The sequence below is a fragment of the Chinchilla lanigera genome, unplaced genomic scaffold (genome assembly GCF_000276665.1).
Source record: "Chinchilla lanigera isolate Chin_1 unplaced genomic scaffold, ChiLan1.0 scaffold00021, whole genome shotgun sequence".
NCBI classification, from domain to species: Eukaryota; Metazoa; Chordata; class Mammalia; order Rodentia; family Chinchillidae; genus Chinchilla; species Chinchilla lanigera.
This window is the reverse complement of record NW_004955422.1, coordinates 11,105,492-11,126,128: the sequence shown is the minus strand read 5'-3', so window position 1 is coordinate 11,126,128 and position 20,637 is coordinate 11,105,492. Positions and strand designations below refer to the sequence as shown.

Here is a 20,637-nt window from a genome sequence, read left to right as displayed (position 1 = left end):
GACCTAGTACAGGTTTTTTATGTAAATGGATTCTGGGGATTCTGATGACATCTATGTTGGAATACCAAGCCAGTTAATGATCCTCAGAATCAGTGTTAAATTTCCATGCTGAGGAAAGAGATTCCACCATGTGGATAAATATGTCAAGGATAAAACAACTGGCTTCAACTCTAGTTGGTGTGATGTCTCTTAATAGATTCTACCCATAGCAGGGAAGATGAACCATAATGCCTGGAGCCCATCAACACACAGGGCTTTCTCTGGCAGACTACCCATTTGAAATTTTGGTTTGGATTAGCAGACCTTTCCCCTTTTCTGATATCTGGGAGAGCAGAGTCAGCCACACATGTTTATCCTACAGAGATCTTGGTTGTCTTTGGGTTCATAAGGCTGCAATGCAGATGTGGGTGCCCGATATTCCAGTGCTTTTCTGTGGAGTCATTTGGACCTGATTAAATCTCCCCAGAGGCAGTAGTGTGCGTGGATGGATTAAATTGGAGAGCCAGCAATGTTGATGGTGTTTATGAGTTGTTTGACCTCTGTTTCACTTAGGATCTGTTATTTCAGCAGAATAGGTCTATGAGGACCATTAGAAATAGCATTTATACAAACCTCAGTGCAGTTTCTGCACCACTCAACATTTTGTGCACAGTAAATTCCAAAATCATTTCATACTTATGTTTAGGGGAGAAATGATTGAGTGACACTGCTGTTTCCTATTTCTTGCCCCTGTGTACTCTCTGTGGTCTCTGCCTAGATAGCACAGTGTGATGATTTTATGTCTTTATCTGCATGCTCACTTTGTGAAGGAAAAAAAGACTCAACAAAAGCAGAAGGTCATTATAATAGTTATATTGCCCAGGAAGCAGGAAGTCACAAAATGATGGCTGAGCAGTACACTTTGTCTTTTGTCCATGTGGCAGGTTGTGTGAGTCACTAAGAAAGGCTATGTGTATGGAATGGGACCAAATCATGCATGGGTCACGTGTCCGTCTCTGCAAGGTTTGGGCATCTCATCATATGTTCACATGTGGAACTTTTAGACCCAGCACAGACAGACATAATTATAGCTTTCATATAACTCAGTGTTTAAGTGAAAGTCAGCTACTTCTTGTGACAGTCTTTTAAAGAAACAATCCTTTATCCCAATTCTAAAGACATTAATGGATGTATTTTCTTTCTTCTTACCATGTTTGAATATAAAAATAACTTGACCATAGAACATAAATGGCCCTGAGGTGGTGGCTTAGGAAATAAAGCAATAACATGGATTTAATCCCTTCAGATGTGGACACCAGTCACAGTACATCGATTCAGCCTACTGCAGATCCAAACACAGATTTGGTGGAAGATTTGGACAGGATAAGACCTCTTTCAGTGACAACTCGTAAGGATCATGACACTCAGTCCTCTGCCAACCTATCTTCCTGCTTCAGCTCTTGCTCATTTTGCCAAGATGGTGGCCAAGTTGGTGGTGGAATGGTGCCTGTTTTGCTATGTGGCTCTGTTCAGCCCCGGGTGCTAAACTATCTTCATTGTCTGTATTTCTTGTGAGGTTCTTTATATCTGATTTTTACCTTTATTCTTGTTACCTCCAGATTCAATGACTTCATGTTAAAAAAAGGATGTAGAATTTCATTCAACTTGATTGTCCTTCTCTAAGTGGTCATGTCAGTGATACCAAAGACCACAGCTAAGACTGTGGGATTTTTTGTGGTTTAACTGGGCATCTCTTTTTTATTCTCATTTTTCCTCCAAGCAAGGCAGAAGAAGTGTTGCTTTCCTGACTGTGAAAGGGCACTTGGGGGCCAGATAATCACAGAGTATGGAAATCTCATTAGCCCAAAAAGGAGGGACAAAGTATATTGTTTAAAATTGACAAAGGTGGTATGTTTCTTGGAATAAAAAAATAAGCATTTGCTAATATCTCTATCACTAAACATGGAAGAGATGTTAAATTTCTAGTATCCTTAATTTTCACCATAAGTTCAGTGATAATTTAGAGATCAGCCTAAAGTCATTCATAATTTCTTGGCAGAACATGAAAGAAATCCAGAATTAAGAGAGCCTTATTTCACTGCTTGCTACAAATAGTGGGTAGAGCCCTTCATACGAGTACTTTAGGCAAAGGAAAAACAAATCAGCAAGCATGTGTTGATTGTTAGCAGCATAACAGCACAATGTTAAGCATCAGAAGAGCTGTAAGCAAGCGTAGGAGTGGCCCCTGCTAACAAAGGACTTGTATTTCCATTTTATATTACTTTTGGCTTTTGTTCAGATGTTGAGTTTGGGATCTGGTGAATATGATATTCATTTGATGGTGGACGTGGTTTATAGCTGTGTTTTATGGAGCGCTTGAACCTGGAACTTGGAGATCAGTAACGTTCTTACAAGGAGATGAACTCAAAACAGTTGAAGTGATTTCACATCGGGGCAATAGTTCAACCTCAAATGGATCCAAGTCACTGAGGCCCCTGTCTTTGTGCAGGCAAGCATTTCCTTGGTGCGATGAGAAGTCCTATGCACAGCTGAGATCAAAAGCCTAATAACAGAGTAAAACTGTTGCTTTAATTTAATGATCTTGAGAAGGGAGTTATAAATTTCCTTGTGAAAATTTGATTTTAGCTCCTTGAGCAGATTATCCCGGGTGGACTTCTTTCTTTTTTGGAGGTTTACTGTGTAGTCACACTTGACCCGTAATTGGATGTTCCTGATTGTTGATAGGATCACTGAAATTCAAACATTTCTTTTCCATGTCTCTGCATTCTCTGGTTTTCCCAAGTGCCTCCAAGCAATGCTACCATGGGAGATGACGGTGGTGGGGGAGCCTTACCTTTATTGTTTTCTCAGACAAAGGGCCAGTGAGCATCAAAATAGAATTCTGTGTTTCTTTAAATCACAGGATAATGTTGTTCACGCACCTCCTCCTCGCTATGTGCCTATCCCTCTGACATAGTATAGGCAAAACCTCTCTATTAGCAGATAGCAGATGACCGGTATCATGGTTCCAAACTAACACTGGATTCATCCCTCATTGAAACAGAGCAGAGTGATTCTCAGAGCTTCTCTACATCACACGGAGAACTGGAAGAAGATAAAGACCATCCAACAACTTCTACTCTGACAACTGGCAGTAAGGATTGCAGAACCCAGTTGGCTTCAGCTATTGATAAAATCAATATATTATAGGTGTTCTTGTGGTGTCTTTGGTGGAGGTGCCTGTATTGGCTGTTGTTGATACTGTTTCTTTGTATCAAAAGGTGCATCTGGTGGTGGTCTCTGATGTTTCTGCTTTGTAGACCTCTTAGATGGCATTGTACGTTAACCATAAATTGTATTGCTTAGTCTTAGAAGTCAGATTTCTTAAACACTGTAGTTAGTGATTTGGTTAAAAATAATGCATTGCTTCTATAAGACTTATAACTGGTGTGAAGTTCTGATGATATATCTCTATATTATTTCCATTAATAATATTACTTTGCCATTTTTCCTCTGGACCATAAGACCACAATGCTGGTAACTAAGAAGGAGTACCCATCCGGCATAGGAAAGAATAATTAAGTTAGCAGCCACAAGTCTTTAAAAATCATTCATTTGCTATTCCACCTGCAGGGAGCAAAATTTTACCTTTCAAGTCAATGGTATGTTTCCTTCACTTCATCAAAGGTGAATCCAACTGAGAAAGAGCTCATGGTTATCTAGTACCTTCAGTGAATTCAGTTTTAGTTCTGGTGGCATAAGTCTTACCTTAGCAGCTCAGTCAGATGTTGCAAAAATGCTTCTTCTGAGTAGTAGGGTCACTAAAATCTCTTCTATTGAGCCATGTCCAGATGGTGCCTGCTAGAAAATATTGATTGTGTTCCATAGCTTGACAAACTTCACTGTCTTTTGCTTTTGCTCTTGGATAACTACTGGAAAGCTTTTTGCAGCCATTTCATATCCTGAAGACAGGTTCATGTGGGGTAATGACATTACAGATGTGGGTTTATCACTGATTCCACCTCCACACAGATAGACATCCTGCCAGAGGGGGCAGAAGAGGTGGAAATCTGCCTGAGAACTCAACTACTTCACTGGAAAGTTATACCCCTCCTTACTCAGACACAAAAGAAAATGGGACCATCATCCCAGTGACCCCTGCTAATACAGGGGCCTTTGGAGAAATTGAAGTTACTGTTGTTGGAGAGCGTAACTCTGATGTTGATCACCCCTTACCAGGTAATTTGGCCATTTGTTATCTGGTTTAATTTCTCTAGAGGGAGAAACAACATATCCTCTTCTATCACAGAGATATTTTCTATATAGACTGTGATTAGGTCTCTGTGACATGGGAATGGTTTTTGTCACATCAGTTCTAGTGACAAGAAATTTGGAATTCTTCAAGGTAAAATAATGCTTCCATTTGTTAATATATTTTCCATTTATCTTTGTGACTTGGTTGTTTTGGTAGAATCTCTTTTTTTGTTTTATTCCTTATCCTGTGATGTGTCAAGGAGAACTATAGGAAAATAATATTCTTGTGGATCAAAATAATTGAATTTTAGCAATTTCATTTGATTTGATTAATACATGCTGCTTGTTTAGTAGGATTTCACTCAACATAAAAATCTTTGCTCTGGACTTTTTTCTTTTGGTGATGGATTTATCAATTTACTTTTGGTGATGGGCTGGTGGATAAACCTCTTCTAGTTATGATGCACTTACAGCTTTATTTTTAATCTACTATTAACAATTGGAACCACTTTTTATTGCAATGGTAATGAAATGATTATTCCATGACATTTAACAGGGACCTAGAATAAGACAACTCAAATAAGCAGTCTTCTCTATTGTTTTATTTTTCTCTCTTCATTTGCATTAAGAAATTGATAATGAAAAAAGGGGAACTGCCTAGGAAACTAAAAACTGATTCTCTCCTCTTAGTACCAGTTATATAAGTATAACTTCTTATTATCATTAACACATATTGTGTTTATAGTCGAGATTCCCCCTCAAAAGAAAAAAGATATCATAAGAGAATCCAGTATGTAAACCAGAGAGCCACTGGAATGTTCTGACTAAGGTAGGGCAAGAAAATTCAGGACGTTACATGCTTGGCATTGTTCCTTTGGATTGCCCACCTCAGAGCTTCAAGGAAAATGTTTTAAAAAATGCTGACCCCAGCAATACTGGCAAGACAAAGCCCCCTTATATTTCTTAGTGCTGTGTATAGCATAATCCCGCTCTCCCTTATTAAAAACTCTTAAGTATCATTGTCTGTTTTCTTCAGGAGGAGTGAATTTTAGACTTCAACCTAGTTTCTCTTGGCAAAACAAGGCTTTATTGTACAACCTAGTGGATTTAAATTTTAAATGGCAATTTTAATAATCCTAGAAGGCTTAGACAGCATAATTGTTAACAAATAAAATTCTTTCTACCAAATTGGTGCTTCTTCTATCTCTGCATATGAAAGATCATGCTATAGATGGATTTTTTGTGGTTGTCCATGGATTCAACAGTTAGTAAGACATTTCTTTCTGTTCTTTGATTTTCTTCCAAAACACTCATATATGTGTATTTCTGTCCATACTTTTTTTCCAATCTTTATACTTAATATTAAGAACTACAGCATTTTTGATCATGGTGCAATGTTGGTGATGGTTTTGGTGACAGGGATGGTGATTTTGATAATGGTAATATCAATGGCATTTCAGTTCATGCTGTTTTCTGTTATTCTAAACTTCAGGTTATTCTAACAGAATAACCTTTCTATTATTCTAACCCAGGAACAAAGCAAACTCTGTCTTTTAATATAATCAGGAGCGTGATTATAAATGACCCATTTCCATCTTTCCTAATCAAGGAAATGGTAATGATCAGGTTACTATATATTCTTTATAGCCACCTTCATAATCAATAACTATATCCAATTTGTGAAACTATTGAACTGTTTGTGTGCAACTATTGAACTGTGTGTGTGTGTGTGTGTGTGTGTGTGTGTGTGTGTGTGTGTTTAATGATTCCGGTATACTTTTTTTCTGTACCGGGAATCAAACTCAGGACCTCGCCCTTGCCAGGCAGGTGCTTGTGCCACTCAGCTATATTCCCGGCCCAAAGAAAAGAAACAGTATACTTTAAAAACTGTTGTGGAGGGGGTTGTTGGGAAAAAGCCAGGGGATTTCCATATGTCAAACTTAAGATTTTAATTGTGGATTTAAATTTTAGCAACTCTTGGGTTTGTCTCCATCCAAAGCCTTCTGGTAATGGATATTTGAGATTATATTAACTGTTGGTGTTCACCATGTGGTTTAACTTCTGAAAAATATTATTTGGAACTTATTCTAATCCCCAGGAACACATTGTCTACATGTTATCCTCTTATCATCTCTTTGTTCACTTACTTTAAATGAGTTGCTGCATATTCTTTTTTAATCTTTGCATCATTTAAACCCAGTATTGCTTAAATACAGTCCAATTTCCTGCCTCAGAGAAATCTCTTTAAAAATCTCATTTCGTGGGTCAGAGTGCACACATTTCCAGTGATCACACAGCTCAATCTAATTCTTACTGTCCTTATTTAACATCCACATTGCCTAATTCCAACCTCCAGCCTGTGAAGGCATCATAAAATTTTAGTTAGAGTGTTTCTTGCCACTGTTCTTTAATTTCTACCAAAATCACACTCTATGGTGTGATTTTAAATGGCCTGTACTGCCTCAGTTTCCTTAATTTTGATTAAGTCTGTAGCCCATTCATCAGTGGCCCAAATAGGGAGTGGTGATTAATGTTATAAACCCAGTCAAGACTCTTGACATCACTTCTTGGTTACCTTTAGAAGACTAAACTTCATAATGGACTTGGGAAAGCACAACATAAAGAAATGCGGATTGCAGTGTTTGTGGAGACCAAGGACTAACTTTCTTTCATTGGGCATTACAGGAGATCAAGACTCATCCATAGACCCGGACAGGCACTCCCATACCACTAGTGATTCTAAATCTGATGGTGAGTTTGAAATTGCTTTAGTCATTTACTGTTATAATCACTGAACTTGATGATTTCTAATAAAGTATGAGTCAGTGTCTCTAGAGGAGATGTTCACAGTCTCTTAGCAAGCATTACAATCACAGAGAGCACTTATTAAATCACATTTCTAGTTCCCACCCTGAAAAGTTGTTGAATTACTAGTGTAGGGTAGAGCCCAAGCATTTGTATTTCTAATAAACTCCCTGGTAATGCTGCCACTTCTGGGACTTCGGTGTCTACTGCTCTGGAGAAAAGTCTTTCATCTAAATGGATCAGGAAGAATCCATGCAAGGTCCCAGTTTAACATTTCCTTGTGCCAGAATGACTAAGAGCATGGGTTTTGACATAAGAATAGCTTGTGTTTGATGCCTGGCATACACTATTAAATAATTCCTGTTTTCTGTGACTCAGATCACACCCCCTAAAATTGTTACTTCAGACAGCAAAGTCTGACGTGAGGTAGGTTTCCTCTGACCTCTACCACTGGGACAACCGAGAGGTTCTGCTATTCCCACATAGTGTGGTCTTCCAGGCATCACAAAACCAGATGACTCATATCCATCGAAGTTATCATCCTTCCCTGCATGCCCAAGCTGGGGCAGGGGTTGCCTTCAGGTTGAAAGCAAATCTGAAGAAGGATATTTACATGATGGCTGTGTTAATAACACTTATGTTACCACCCTGGAATGTAGGGTTTATTAGCAATGCTTCTGGAGTTCAGGCAGAACTCTGAGGCTCACTGGGGTCCTTGAGTAGGATGCTTAATATTCCAGCCTCACTTTCCTTATAAAGAAAGGGAAGATGAGATCATCTACTTCAGTTACCTCCTAGAGTGTTTATGAGGAGCTCAAGGCATCAGGAATGTGAAAGTAAGTGGGAAACAGCAGGAAGTTACTATTAAACACCATGCTCTCTAAAGCCAACAGACCCCAGCTACTCTAAGCATGGTCCTTGGACTAGCAAATGAGACATCACTTAGGAGCTTGTTGGAAATGCAGAATCTCTAGCCAGTGTTGACACACTGAATCGGGATATGCATTTTAACCAAGTTCCTCCCCGCAGATGGTTTGTGTTCATGTTAAAATTTGAGAAACTCTGTCTTTCACTGTCTTTCTCATAGTTGAAGCTAGTTGAACGATAACTGTTCATGCTAATCAGGTTGCATCTCATCTCCTAACTGGAGTGCTCAGTCCCCTGCTTTGCAGAACTTGCCCTCTTGGCTGGTTCTACCCTGGCTAGATTTATGGATCTCTGGGGCACAAGAGAGGCCTGCTGTCTCTCACCTATGCTTTTTGGTTTTTGCTTGAAGTGAGAATCAGGTAGGCAGGGCTTTATCTCTTTTGTTTGGCTCCTGTGCAGGTGTGTATTGTTCAAACAGGAGGTTTTGTTGTGTTGTGCACACACCCAGATCTTTCCTTGCTGGAAGCATTTTTTTTTTTGAAAATCAAAATAAAGAGATATGATCTATTAATGGGCTCTCTTTAGAATATCAAAGGCTGCTATGAGTCAGAAAAAAAGACCAGCAAAGATGATGGTACCCCTTAGGTGGTTTCCAAGACCAAAGATCTCTCCAGTTTAGATGGCCAGTATCTCAGGCAAACACTTTCCAATGGCCAAGCAAACTGGGAACAGGTGGGAAAAATGCCTTGGAGTTCTTTGAGGTTGTGAAATGAAAGATCACTGTCAAAATGAGATGATGTGTGTTGAAACAGCCAGTCATCTCATAAAAATTTGCTTTGCTCCATTTTGAGTTTCAACAAAAAATTCAAATTGCTGAGCCCTCCCACCCCAAAATAACCATTGCAGTCAAGATTTTAGTGTCTACTCTGCAGTGTCCTAAGTTTGACTCTCTAAGAAAAGCTTGCCATCTTCACCCACCAATTAGCCAGACTTCTCTAGTTTTTTTGCCTGTTGGTCTTGAGGATTCTATATCAGGTCCCCATATGCTATGGGGAAACAGCTCATTTTAGTGGAACATTTTCAAGTTTGACTCTCAACCAGGAGAGGAAACATAAAAACAAACCGAAACAAAGATCCATGAAGCCACCTGTGATGTTGATGTGTAGATTATCTGCTTTGCAATGCTTCCTTCAAACTTGGGGTTTTTTTGTTCATTTCCTTATTTTGTTATTTGTTTTTTGTTCATTTCCTTATTTTGTTATTTAGCAGTAGAAAAGTGTTGTTTTCTAATGAAAGTCAGTCACTAATAAATTATTTTTTTCATTTTATTTTATTTTTGTCTTTTTGAGACAGGGTCTCACTATGCAGTTCAGGCTGGCCTTGAACTCATTTTGTAGCCCAAGCTGGTCTTGAACTTGCAACGATCCTCCTGCCTCAGCCTCCTGAGTGCTGGGATCACAGGCGTGCACCACCACGGCCGGTTCAGTCACTAATAAATTAACAAGCACTCTAATAGGATGCTTTATCAGAGATAGAAAAGACCATTGACCTCAAATCCTTACTTCTCAATGTTTATGTTGGCTTCTGTGGTGATAGTGGTTGTGATGTTTAGGCTCACTTCGAGCTTTCCAGCACATCTGGATCCCCTAGGGATCTCATGCAGATGAAGATCCTGGTTCAGTATGTCTGGAGTGAGGCCTAAGTGTCTGCATTCCCAGCAATCTCCCAAGTGATGGTTCTGCGACTACTTTCGAGGGCCACACTTTGGTAGCAAGGCCCTACATTAAACTAAGAATATAACTACATACAGTTACCGTGTTTGGGGCTGGAGATATAGCTCAGTGGCACAAGCACCTGCTTGGCAAGTGCAAGGTCCTGAGTTTGATTCAGGGTACCAAAACAAAAGAAAATAAAACAAAATAAAAAAAAGCACTTACCATGTTTGTGCACTTCCTTCTTTAAACCTCTGTAAAGTGTTGATGAAGTTGAGTCTCTTACTGTCCCCATATTCTAAGAGAGAAAACCTAGACTTGGCAAAGGTAACCTGATCTCGCACATGTTACTGGCAAGACAGGGGTAGGGCTTGAACCGATGGCTTTCCAGCTGTAGAGCCCAGTCTTAAGCACTGCACAAACCACTGCTCCTGAGGTTCTCATGTTCCTGCATATGTATGACACATCCAGCCTTTAATTGCGCTGAACTTTCAGGGGTGATAAGCTTTTGCACAACACTTTATAGGTGTCTGTGGTTTGAATCTATAAATAGCTTCTTGGTGATGTAGATTTTGGAGTTTGGCCCAGTACTCTGCTCTGGAAGGAACTCCTGGTTGTGCATTCCAAACGTGGACTGAGATATCTTTTTGTTTATCTCCTTAGGACACTCAAGTGGGACTCAAAGTGGGGCAAACACAACCTCTGCTCCTATAAGGAGACCCCAGATTCCAGGTGAGTTGCAAACTGGGAAGGAAAAAAGCAACAGGATTAAAGCACATTTCTCAGAATGTCCCAGGAAGGAAGAAGAGACCCGATCAAGTGTACACCCTCTTAGCTGCCCAATACTTGAACCTGATGGTTTCTCTTTGCAAGATGAAAGGTGCAGGAGAGTACTGTAATCTCTTGGCAAGAAACGGTTGAACACTCTTTTTCTGTGGGTCTTCTGGGTTCCATAGATGAACTGAAGTCACACACAAACCTGTCCCTGGCCTGTCACAGGGAAGGATCCTGTTAGTTACCAAAGCTTCCTTCCCAAATGAGTGATCACCCTGAGGGCCCCATGTCATACTCAGGTCCTTCCTTTCCCAGCCCAGTTTCCCCTTTCATACTGGGGCCAAAGTGAAGCATGTAATTTTCTTTTCATGTTGCAGACAGAGAGGAACTACAAGAGCAACCTGGGTTGGGTGGAGTGGAATCATTGCTCTGGTTCGCAAACTATTTTTTCTAGTGGGGCAGTCCAGTGGTCAGGCCAGAAGGAAATTTTCAGAAAAGAGTATTACAAACTGTACAGTGAGGGATTTGGAACACCTGGCTCACGTGGACATCAATCTTTAAGGCATCTGGTACAAATTCTTTATTTGGCTTGGAGTCAAAATTAAACATTTGTAAAGGGAGATTGCAAAAAAGGAAGGTATCTCCTCCTGTGGTAAATTATCTTTTAGTTCTCCTCTCCTCAGAAGTCTCCAAACAGAGCCGACTTGGGGAGAAGGGGGAATATGGGGTATATCATGCTCCTTTGCTTGGCTTGCCCAAGCACCCCTGAAGGCAGAGCATGCGGAGAGAGAAGAGAGGGAAGGACGAGGGGAACACAGCGACAGTCAGGCCTAAGTTTCTTCCTGGCCCTAGTCAGGTGAATGGATGATATTGCAGGGCTGCAGACCAGGCCAGGATTGGGGGGAAGAAGAACAGAAAAGGTATGCTCTTTCCCATCTCCTCCTGAAGGTGGGCCAAAAGTAGAAGTGAGAGGAAACCAAGACCTGCAAAGAGAAGTGGACAATAAATGACTTTTCACCTTTCTTCTTTCTCAAGTCTTGACTCATTGCACACATACATAACTGAGTGGATTCAACTTGCTGAGTCGTATTTCACACCTATTAAGGCTGATTTTAAAATGTGTAAAGTATTTATTAGCCTACAAATAATACATAATTATCAAGGACATTTTAGAAAATACGACCAAACAAATGGATGAAAGTATAAATTGCTTAGTATCTCACCACCCAGAAGCACCATGGTTATGTTACCATCTTAATATATGTTCTTCCTGCCAGTTTGCAATGTAATTCATGTACAAAAATGGCATTATACCATACGTGCTACTTGGTCAACATTCCTTCTTGATTGAACACAGCTTTCCATGTTATTAATTATTTTCCCTTTAATAATACATAATACATAATACATAATACATAATACAATGGATATACCATAACTTACTTAGTGACTCTCTTACTGTTTGATTATTAAGCTGTTTCCAGCTTCTATTATTATATGTAATACAGTAAGGGCTATCTTTCCGCTAAATTTGAGGTCCTATAAGTTACCTGAAGTATAACTGCTGGACCAGAAACATGAATATTTTTGAAAGGCAGATGACCTTCAATGAGTGTTTACAAATTAACCCTTCACCCTCCTTTGTCGCACCCATTAGAATGTGATGTCTGCTTTTGTTTCTGAATAAAATATAAGGCAAATGTTCTTATATAGGAAAGGAATGTTTCTTTCAAGGGAAGCATAAATTTCCCTTAATCTATTTAATAATGTTGCACCAAAGGCATCTACAAGTTTCAACAAGTTTCATTCTACATGTTTTTGGAAACCTATTTCTCCAGGCAAGGCTTGAAAATCCTGACTGATAATAAAAGATTAGTACAAGAGACCTGTTGGACAAAACTCTTACAGCAAAGTCGCTCTTTTAGAATCGGATGCCTGCTGGCTGGCCCCTTTGGTCCGGCCTCTCTGCAGTGCTGACTCTAGCTCTTGTTTGGCCCAGATCAATTTTCCAGTTGTATCTTTGGTTTTACGAAGTGTATTTCTGATGCTCACGCGTGTCTTTTGGTTCACTCACCCCAGAATGGCTCATCATCTTGGCATCTCTCTTGGCCCTGGCTTTGATTTTAGCTGTTTGCATCGCTGTCAACAGTCGGAGAAGGTAAGAGGCTGCCTGTTAGGGCCTGCAAATTTGAAGGGCATCTTGTAAACCGAGGCTTTATATCCTTGATGCTCAGAGTTTGGTTCCTGCAACGAGCAGCTTCAGCACCTTGGGGGCTTGTGAGGAATGGAGAATCTCAGCCCAAGCCTGGGGTTTGGTTTAACAAGATCCCAAGGATTCTTCTGTGTGGTCCTATTCTTTAGCAAAAGGAAACATCTGTAATTATTTGGACTCCTACTAGTACATATTGGTTGAATCTTGTGGTTCCTAAGTTTTTGGGGGGTTAAACTGCAGACTCTGTCTGATAAAAGTTCCAAAATATCTCACCAAAAAGTCTGATTCATTAAGCAAGTATTTATTAAGTACATTGATGATACACAAAATATATAATGATTCAGGGATCATTAGTCATTGCCATCGGCCCATTTGAGATCCATGGAACTGTCCACAACCCTTACCTGAAGCAGACATCAGTTTTTCATTTTGTTTGTTGCTTGTTTTTATAAGGATGTTATTTTCTATTTTCTGGAAGCTGAAGTTGGAAGGATTTAGGTTACAGCCTAGGAGGAGCTTTTGAACAGCGAGCTCTAAGGAACCATGAAGATCTTTTTTCTAGAAGTGTCTTAGTTACTTTTCTCATTGCTGAGACAAAATACTGAACTTCCAGAGTGAAAGGAGGGAGAGTTTATTGCAGTTCATGGTTTGTAGAGGTTTTAGTTCAAAGTTGGCTGGCTTCAAGGCAGGGAGGCATGGCACAGGGGCATCACAGAGGAGAAAGGGTCCATGGCAGGCAGAAGTAGCAGCAGCAAAAGAGAAACAAAGTGACAACAGCAGCCTTTTCGGTCATGTTGTCACGCCCTTAATCCTAGCATTGCACCATGAATCAATCCCAACATCACATCCTTCTTTTTTCTTTTTGAAACAGGGTTTCATTATGTAGTTCAGGCTGGCCTTGAACTCACTTTGTAGCCCAGGCTGGCCTCAAACTCACTGCAGTCCTCCTGCCACAATCTCCAGAGTGCTGGGATTGCAGGTGTGCACCACCATGCCTGACCCAGCATCACATCCTTAAACCCAGCATCACACTGTCTATATCCAGCCACCTCCAGAAAGCTCCACCTATGACCACAAAGGGCTTTGGGGGATGTCTAGAAAGAAGGCATAACAGAAAGTGAATCAAAACAAGCAAGATCCTAGAACCAGCAAGTGGACTCTCCCTAGGTCAACTAAAGGTTCACATTGACCAAGTTAGTTATAGGATGCATATACCTGGCTGAGCCATGACCAGGCTCCAAAAATAATGCTACCTAATAATGCTACCTAAAGTGAAGAAAAATAGTAATCATTCTTCCAGCAGAGGAAATGAACTTTGGACAGTGGTACTCCAAAACTATGAGTCTGATTTCCCACCTTTAAATAAATAAATAAATATTTTAAATAAATAAACTTCCTACCTTTAAATTAAAGTGCATCATTTTTTCTGAGCTTATGCATGGGAACATTAACTTATTGCAAACATCCCTTGAGATTGCTTCTTTTAAGGCAAGAGAGTTTTATTTCCAAGCAGCGCCACTTTTATTGTGCTTCCGAATCATCTCACAAGCCAGAAAATGCCCCTGAGTTTGCGAGAAGACATGGAGAGATTTATAAACTCTTTCTTGTTAGCTTTTAAAAAGCACTAGACATCTAATTCCACTGCCATACACAATCTTTGCAATTTTTCTAATTATCTGAAGACATCAAATGATGTCATTTTATGCTTTTATAAGTTAATAAAAGTGCTACATTAAAGTCAAATTGCTGTGTTGCTATCTATATATTTGAGGGCATAATAAAAAATTTAGTCAGGATGGCTGATTCCCATAAGGAACAAAAACCAGGGAAAAAATCTAAAAGATTTCTAATGAGCTCCCAGGACTAAATGGAAAGAGATTTTTTTTTTTTTTAAGTTGAATTTAAATGGGACTTGAGGAAGCCCTTTACAAAGAGTCTTTATACTTACCCTCAGCTTCCTTGTTTTCCCTTGGATTACTTTTGCTTAATTAAATATGAATTTCCTGTTGTTTGAAATCAGCCCTTTTGTTCTAGGCCCTAGAATGTAGCACTTTGGCTCACGCATACAGTCCATAAGCTTTGCACATGTCACCACGGCAATGTTGGCGTGGATGCCGTCGACGTGGGGAGCCCTCTGAGAAGCATCTCAACTGTCCCCAGAACAGCTGGAATCTGTACATTGCAGCTGGTTCCCTCCCAAGTCTCTCCCTGTCTTGTTAGAGCAGAGAAGGAACCTCATGGCTCCCCACCCCCTCCTCCCAGGACCAGCAGTCACCCTAGCAACAGGCAAACAGGGACACGCAGGATTCAGCACAGCAAGTATCTCACCGGGAAAGTAGCTGTTTGGATGCCATAAATTACTGTGTCCTGATTTGATAATTGAAAACAGATTTGCCACGCAGCTGAAGGGCGGTGAAGGGCTACACAGGCCCCTTAATGTATGCTGCGTGCCTACAGCCAGCAGCCCAATTCTAATCCTCTTAGAAAGCTGGGGCCTTTCTGCTCTGAGCGTGATGTTTCAGAGATATACAGAATCCTACTTTCATCAAAGAGAGTTTAGCTGGAAATAGGGCCTCTAAAGGGGATTCATTTATGCAGCAGATGCCTTTGGAGTGGCTCCTGTGTCTCTTAGCACTGGTGAGTGAGAGGAAGAAGACAGGATAAATGATGGAAAGTACCGTCCCTTCTCTAAAAGAATCGTGAGATTCAGCGGCAGTAGGGCCACCACTGAATTGGAGTCAGTGACTGTGGAGCGCAGTCTCAGAGCCAGTCATCACCCCAGGAATCATGGTTGAAAGAATGAAAGTAGGAAAGTGTTAGCTTTGGTGTGATATGCAGGACCGGCCATGGGCTTCTCCAGTGAAGTGCTTCGTGAGTCACCTCATCTAAAAGATGCTGATTCAGAGTGGGTTCCCCAGCTTCTCCAGCTTTACCTGATGCTCTTCGTGAAATCACACTCCTTAAATTAGGGCTTTCACAGGGAGCTTGCACTTTATTGGCTCCCCTTAAGAATACGTCATTTTAGGAGCCAGTTGGGTTGGTAGATACTGAATAAGGCCCGAGAAAACAGCTTTTAGGCGCCTTTCTCTGAAAGACATGTCTGAAGGACAGAAAAGGCCTGAGGACTTTGCCAGAGAAGCCTTCAGAAAACAGGGGTGATTTAAGGATATCTCCATGCTGACTGTACAGAAAATGCCTTCCCAGCCTTGGCTTTCATGGGAATAATTGTATTTCCTGTAAACCCAGAGGGTAGTCAACCACTTTCTGCTTGGAAGGTTCTGTCTTTGCAGCTCCATCATTTAGAAATGTTTTCTTACTCTGATGAGACAGTCTGGCCTGCCTCAACCCTGTCCTGTCCTCTACAACAGTGCCATCCAACTGAGCTTCCCACAGTGAGGGGAATGTTCCGTATCTGTACTGCTCAGCTCATGACCGCTGGCCATCTGAGACTCTTGAGCACTTGAAATAGGGTTAGTTCCACCGAACAAGTGAATTTGTATTTTTGCTTATTTCAGTTTGAATTAAGCTTAAATTCAAATAGCCACATGTGGCTGGTGGCTACTGTATGGGACGCACAAATCTAAGGCAGTGCAAAATAAGTTTCTAAGTATCTTTCAGGATTTTCATGTCCCTTCCATGTAGAAAGGACATGAAAGCAGTTGTTAAGTTACTTGCTTAAGTCCCACCATGCCTAAAATGATATTATTTGCTTTCCAAACCCTATCCAGCCTGTCCAACCCGCTTGGGGAGAACTCAGCCTGGGTCCTTCTGGACTGTGTAGTTTCTGGGTGCCCAGCAAATCTCTGTGATGTAAGGGAAGAGGAGGCAAAAGTTTCCAGATGCAGTTCAGTGAGGTTGGGGCTGGGGATTTAGCTCAGTGGCACAGCGCCTGCCTGGCAAGTGCAAGGTCAGGAGTTTGTTTCCTGGTACCAGAGAAAAACCAAAACAAATTTAAAAATTAAAAAATTAATTCAGTGAGGTTCTCTGATCTTTGGAAATAGGAAATCTAAGCTATGATTCTGGCAGCAAAGTATATGTGTGGCTTTGGCTAATATCCTTGACCTCTTGGATTCAGTGTCCAGTTTACATAATGAAGAAGCTGGACTGGATGAAATTTGGAGGCCCCTCAGCTCTCATATTCCTTTGAATTTCCTATAACTAAGAAAAATAAAAAATTTAGAACTTGCCTTTTAAAGGTTATGTATTAAATGTCTAGAGAATTCAATACTGGTCTGAGTTGTTTATGAGAATCATTTTGCCTTCCTGAAAGAACTCAGACAGATAACAGAGATATATGCATCTAAAGAGAAATGGTGCAAGCCAAAGGTCAAATATAACATTCCCACATTCTACAGATCAAATGTTACCACTTTCAAAGTTGGGTTCATTTAGATTAATATTGATCCTCACTCCACTTGCATGCACAGAATTTTTTATGCTTACAGATCATTTTACCCACAATATTTTGTTCCCATCTCTCAGCCATCCATAGGGCAGTCAGATAGGAATTACTTTAATTAGGCAACGTTTCTCCAAAGAACATAGGGTAGCACCTGAGAATTCAGAGTAACACAAGCAGCAGTATTCTAGAGTCAGCCTTTAAGCCATCCTCAGAGTCCCTAAAACAAGGTAGGTGGAGACATCCACAAGAAGCCAGTGAAGTCTGTTTTACAGCTATAGTTACATTAACAATGATAGCCCGCACGTTTTGAAGTAATACAGTGGCTGTATTCCAGATACTGTTCTAACTGTGTATTCAAGGCCTTAGACTCCTCAACCCACACTCTTCATAAGAGCAAGCAATAGTAATAATAGATTTATTTATTGAGTTCCAGGTTCTGTGTCAAGGCCTTATACTATTCTTTGAGATTGATACTCTTAACAGTCTGAATTTACAGGTATAAAAACAGAGGCTCAGAGAAGTTAAGGGAGTCACCCTAATGTCTTAAATCCAAACCTTCAAGGCTGTGCTCTTGACCATGTGTTCTACTGTCTGTGTGACCTCCAGCCCCTATAAATCAAGCATTTTTCCCTCCACCCTTCACAAAGCCTCCTGCCAGAGGATATAGGACCTACCTCCTGTTGGGGAAGTACAATTTGTTTCCCCAAACAAGAGATTAAAGTTTATGGCTTTGGCAGATCTACATGGAATGGCCCATGATCATAAATAATAGACGCTTTGTCTCTACAACTCCAAATATCCAGTGGCAAAGTGAACAATTCTGACTTCATCCTGTTTCCGAATCTCCAGATGGTTGGCAGCTTTGACAGAACCAGGCAGAGCCTGTATTTTTGTTATAAAGGTCTAGGTTTGAATATTGTCAGTCTTACCCCTTATAGAACCTCAAACCAGTTATTAAACTTCTCTGGGCCTTGGCTTCTACTGGTGTACAATAGGGAGAAAAGCTGCTCTGCAGGATTATTGTAAAGATTGCAGAAAATTACTTTTAGCATGTCTGGAATGCAGGCAGTATTTACTGGATGGTAGTCCATGTCCCCTCTTCCTCACGTGGCCTGTAGTTGTGAAGCTGTGAAACTTTCTTTAACTATCATCTAACTACTACATGTGTGGCCGTGATTACGTTACAGGGAAGAGGAAGCATAGCATAAGATTGAGAGTTATGAGGCAATGGCATGACAGTTCTCAAGGATAAGAACAAAGCCATGCTTTTATGTAGAAGACCTTCTGGTTTTGAATCTCAAGTAGTCCCTGAGAAACCTTAAAGTAATTGTGAATAATGTGTCTTAGGTTGTTCAATCTTCTACATCTAAGGTTGTAAGAAAATTAACCAATGTTAGGGAACAATCAATGACCTTATGCTTCTGGAACAGTATCATTTGATTCTTTTTTGTACATGCAGTAATAACACCGACAACGCCAAGAGATTGTTGATGGGAAAAGGAAATAGTAGGACTTTCTTTTCTACACAGATCAGAATGATTTATAGTGATCATGATAGGTTATCTAAGTTTTCAGGAACTGCTGAAGTGCTTACAAAAGGCAAACATTTCCACTGTGCAGTAGGATGAAAGAGGAATTAGAACTCTGGAATGAGAGAAGGTTGAACACTGACTCTGACTGCTTGTTGAGTAAAGTGAGGAAGATCCGGAAATCTCAGCCCGCCATGGTCTTTTTGACTATAGTAGGGGATTATAGTAGCACTGGATTCCCAGAGTTGTGGACATTGATTCTCATATCTGTGCATCAGTAGCCCCCTGAGGACTTGTTAAACCTCAGATCCTGGGACCCCCAGCTAGTTTTCTGACTCAATAGATCCAGGAGCAGGACTGAGAATTTGCATGTCTCACAAGGTCACAGGTTATACTTTTGTTACTGGTCAAGGGACCTCACTTTAATAAGTGTTGATTGCTAAGATTCAGTAAGATAAAGTAGCAAGGGTAGTAAACAAATTGAGTGTTTGGCGTATGTGAAGATCATGAGAAATTGTAGTTGTAACCATGCAATCAATGATCAACAGTAACGACCGTGACAGCGATGGTGGAGTCGTTCCACCCTTCCTAACCTAATTCTTTTAAAATTATTAGATGTGGGCAGAAGAAAAAGCTGGTGATCAACAACGGCAATGGAAAAGTGGAGGATAGAAAGCCGAGTGGAATCAACGGAGAGGCCAGCAAGTCTCAGGAAATGGTACATTTGGTGAATAAGGAACCATCAGAGACCCCTGACCAGTTTATGACAGCTGATGAGACACGGAACCTGCAAAATGTGGACATGAAAATTGGGGTGTAATATCTACACCATTATCTTGGGAAAGAAACCACAGTTGAAATACAGCCATTACAGGGAGTTGGGACACTTAACAGATGCAATGTGCTACTGATTGTTTTATTGGGGATCATTTTTTTAGCATAAAATTTTCTATTCCTTTTTGTTTTTGTGTTTTTTTTTTTTAAAAAAAGTCAAGTCCAGCTGATAAAAACAGCATTGCTTTCTGAAAGGAGAGCCCAACTAATAATCTGCAAGAATTTGTTCCAGTTTCCACTTAGAGGTCTTTTATCCCCTGGGGTATGTATGTTATGAATGGCTTGTAAATGCCACAGATATGTGTTCCTCATACTACTCAAGCCCCCGAGCCCCACCTGCCAGGTAACAGCCTATTCTCCGGGGCCAAGAGGGGTTGGTTTCTGAGAGGAAATTTGAATGGGTCCGTATTGCCTCTCCAGCAGCCTAATCCCAGGTCATTGATTTCCAGTGGAGTAGGGGTTTGGGGTGTACTGGTTACACACTCCATTTAGAAGACTCCCTGGAAATTTTTGAGTTGCTTCTGGGAGACACCCAAAGGGTGCAGCTATTTATCTGTAGTAAGCTATTTATCTGTGTTTTTGAAATATTAAACCCGAGAGGTCCTTTGATCAGTACAATTTTTTTTCCAGGTTACTTTGTCAGAGGAACAAAAGGGTTTAAGCTAATTCACAATAAACACCTGTGCTTTTTCCATTTTAACCCTTCGTGCTGTGATCCTTCACTTTCCAAACTGCAAGGTCCAGATCTCTATCGCTCTTCAGGGAGATCTGAGAATGGTTCTCCTTGAGCTCATCTCATAGCCCCTTTGTCCCCACCCTGCTAACCTGCCTCAAAGATCAAGGAAGACAGCGGTATTTCATTTCCAAAGGCTTACTCTCCTGTTCTGCAGTCAGAGTTGTGAGCAGAAGAACTTCTGCCATTTTTGTTTTAATGGCCACCTTTCTCTCCCCGCAGGACTTTGAAAAGTCGCATTTAACTTGCACAACCCATCATGTGGGGAGTCCCATTTTGCAGATGTTGGTTCTCTTAATGATTTCCAAAAATAATATGGGAGTGCCTTTGACATCTTGTAATGAGAAGAGAAACTAACAGAAATGAAAGAGGAGTCAGTGGCCCACTGATTGGCATAGACTGGTAAAGTGAAATGCTGTGTAAATCCTGGTTGACTATTTTTATGGCTGTATTTGTTTATACTTTAACATGCTAGTTGTCTGTCTGTATGCAGTTGGCCCTCTGGATGAGATAAGCATGTGGAGGAATCCCAAGTT

At 40.6% G+C, this 20,637-nt stretch overlaps 1 protein-coding gene across 12 annotated transcripts in view; it reads left to right on the top strand.

Moving 5' to 3' along the window:
* The window catches only part of Cd44 (CD44 molecule (Indian blood group)), an 83,891-nt gene extending 63,823 nt beyond the window's left edge, over nt 1–20,068 (top strand). For 8 of the 12 annotated variants that reach the window (XM_013514150.1, XM_005384129.2, XM_005384131.2 and 5 more), the window contains 7 exons: nt 1,286–1,387; nt 3,044–3,133; nt 4,012–4,218; nt 6,919–6,984; nt 10,281–10,349; nt 12,471–12,549; nt 19,150–20,068. In XM_013514150.1, the coding sequence (XP_013369604.1) occupies nt 1,286–1,387; nt 3,044–3,133; nt 4,012–4,218; nt 6,919–6,984; nt 10,281–10,349; nt 12,471–12,549; nt 19,150–19,354 (818 nt within the window). In that variant the 3' untranslated portion in view covers nt 19,355–20,068. The remainder of the gene's footprint in view (nt 1–1,285; nt 1,388–3,043; nt 3,134–4,011; nt 4,219–6,918; nt 6,985–10,280; nt 10,350–12,470; nt 12,550–19,149) is intronic. The other 4 variants (XM_013514148.1, XM_013514149.1, XM_013514147.1 and 1 more) reach the window with 3 other exon arrangements.
* Nucleotides 20,069–20,637: the final 569 nt, after the last annotated feature.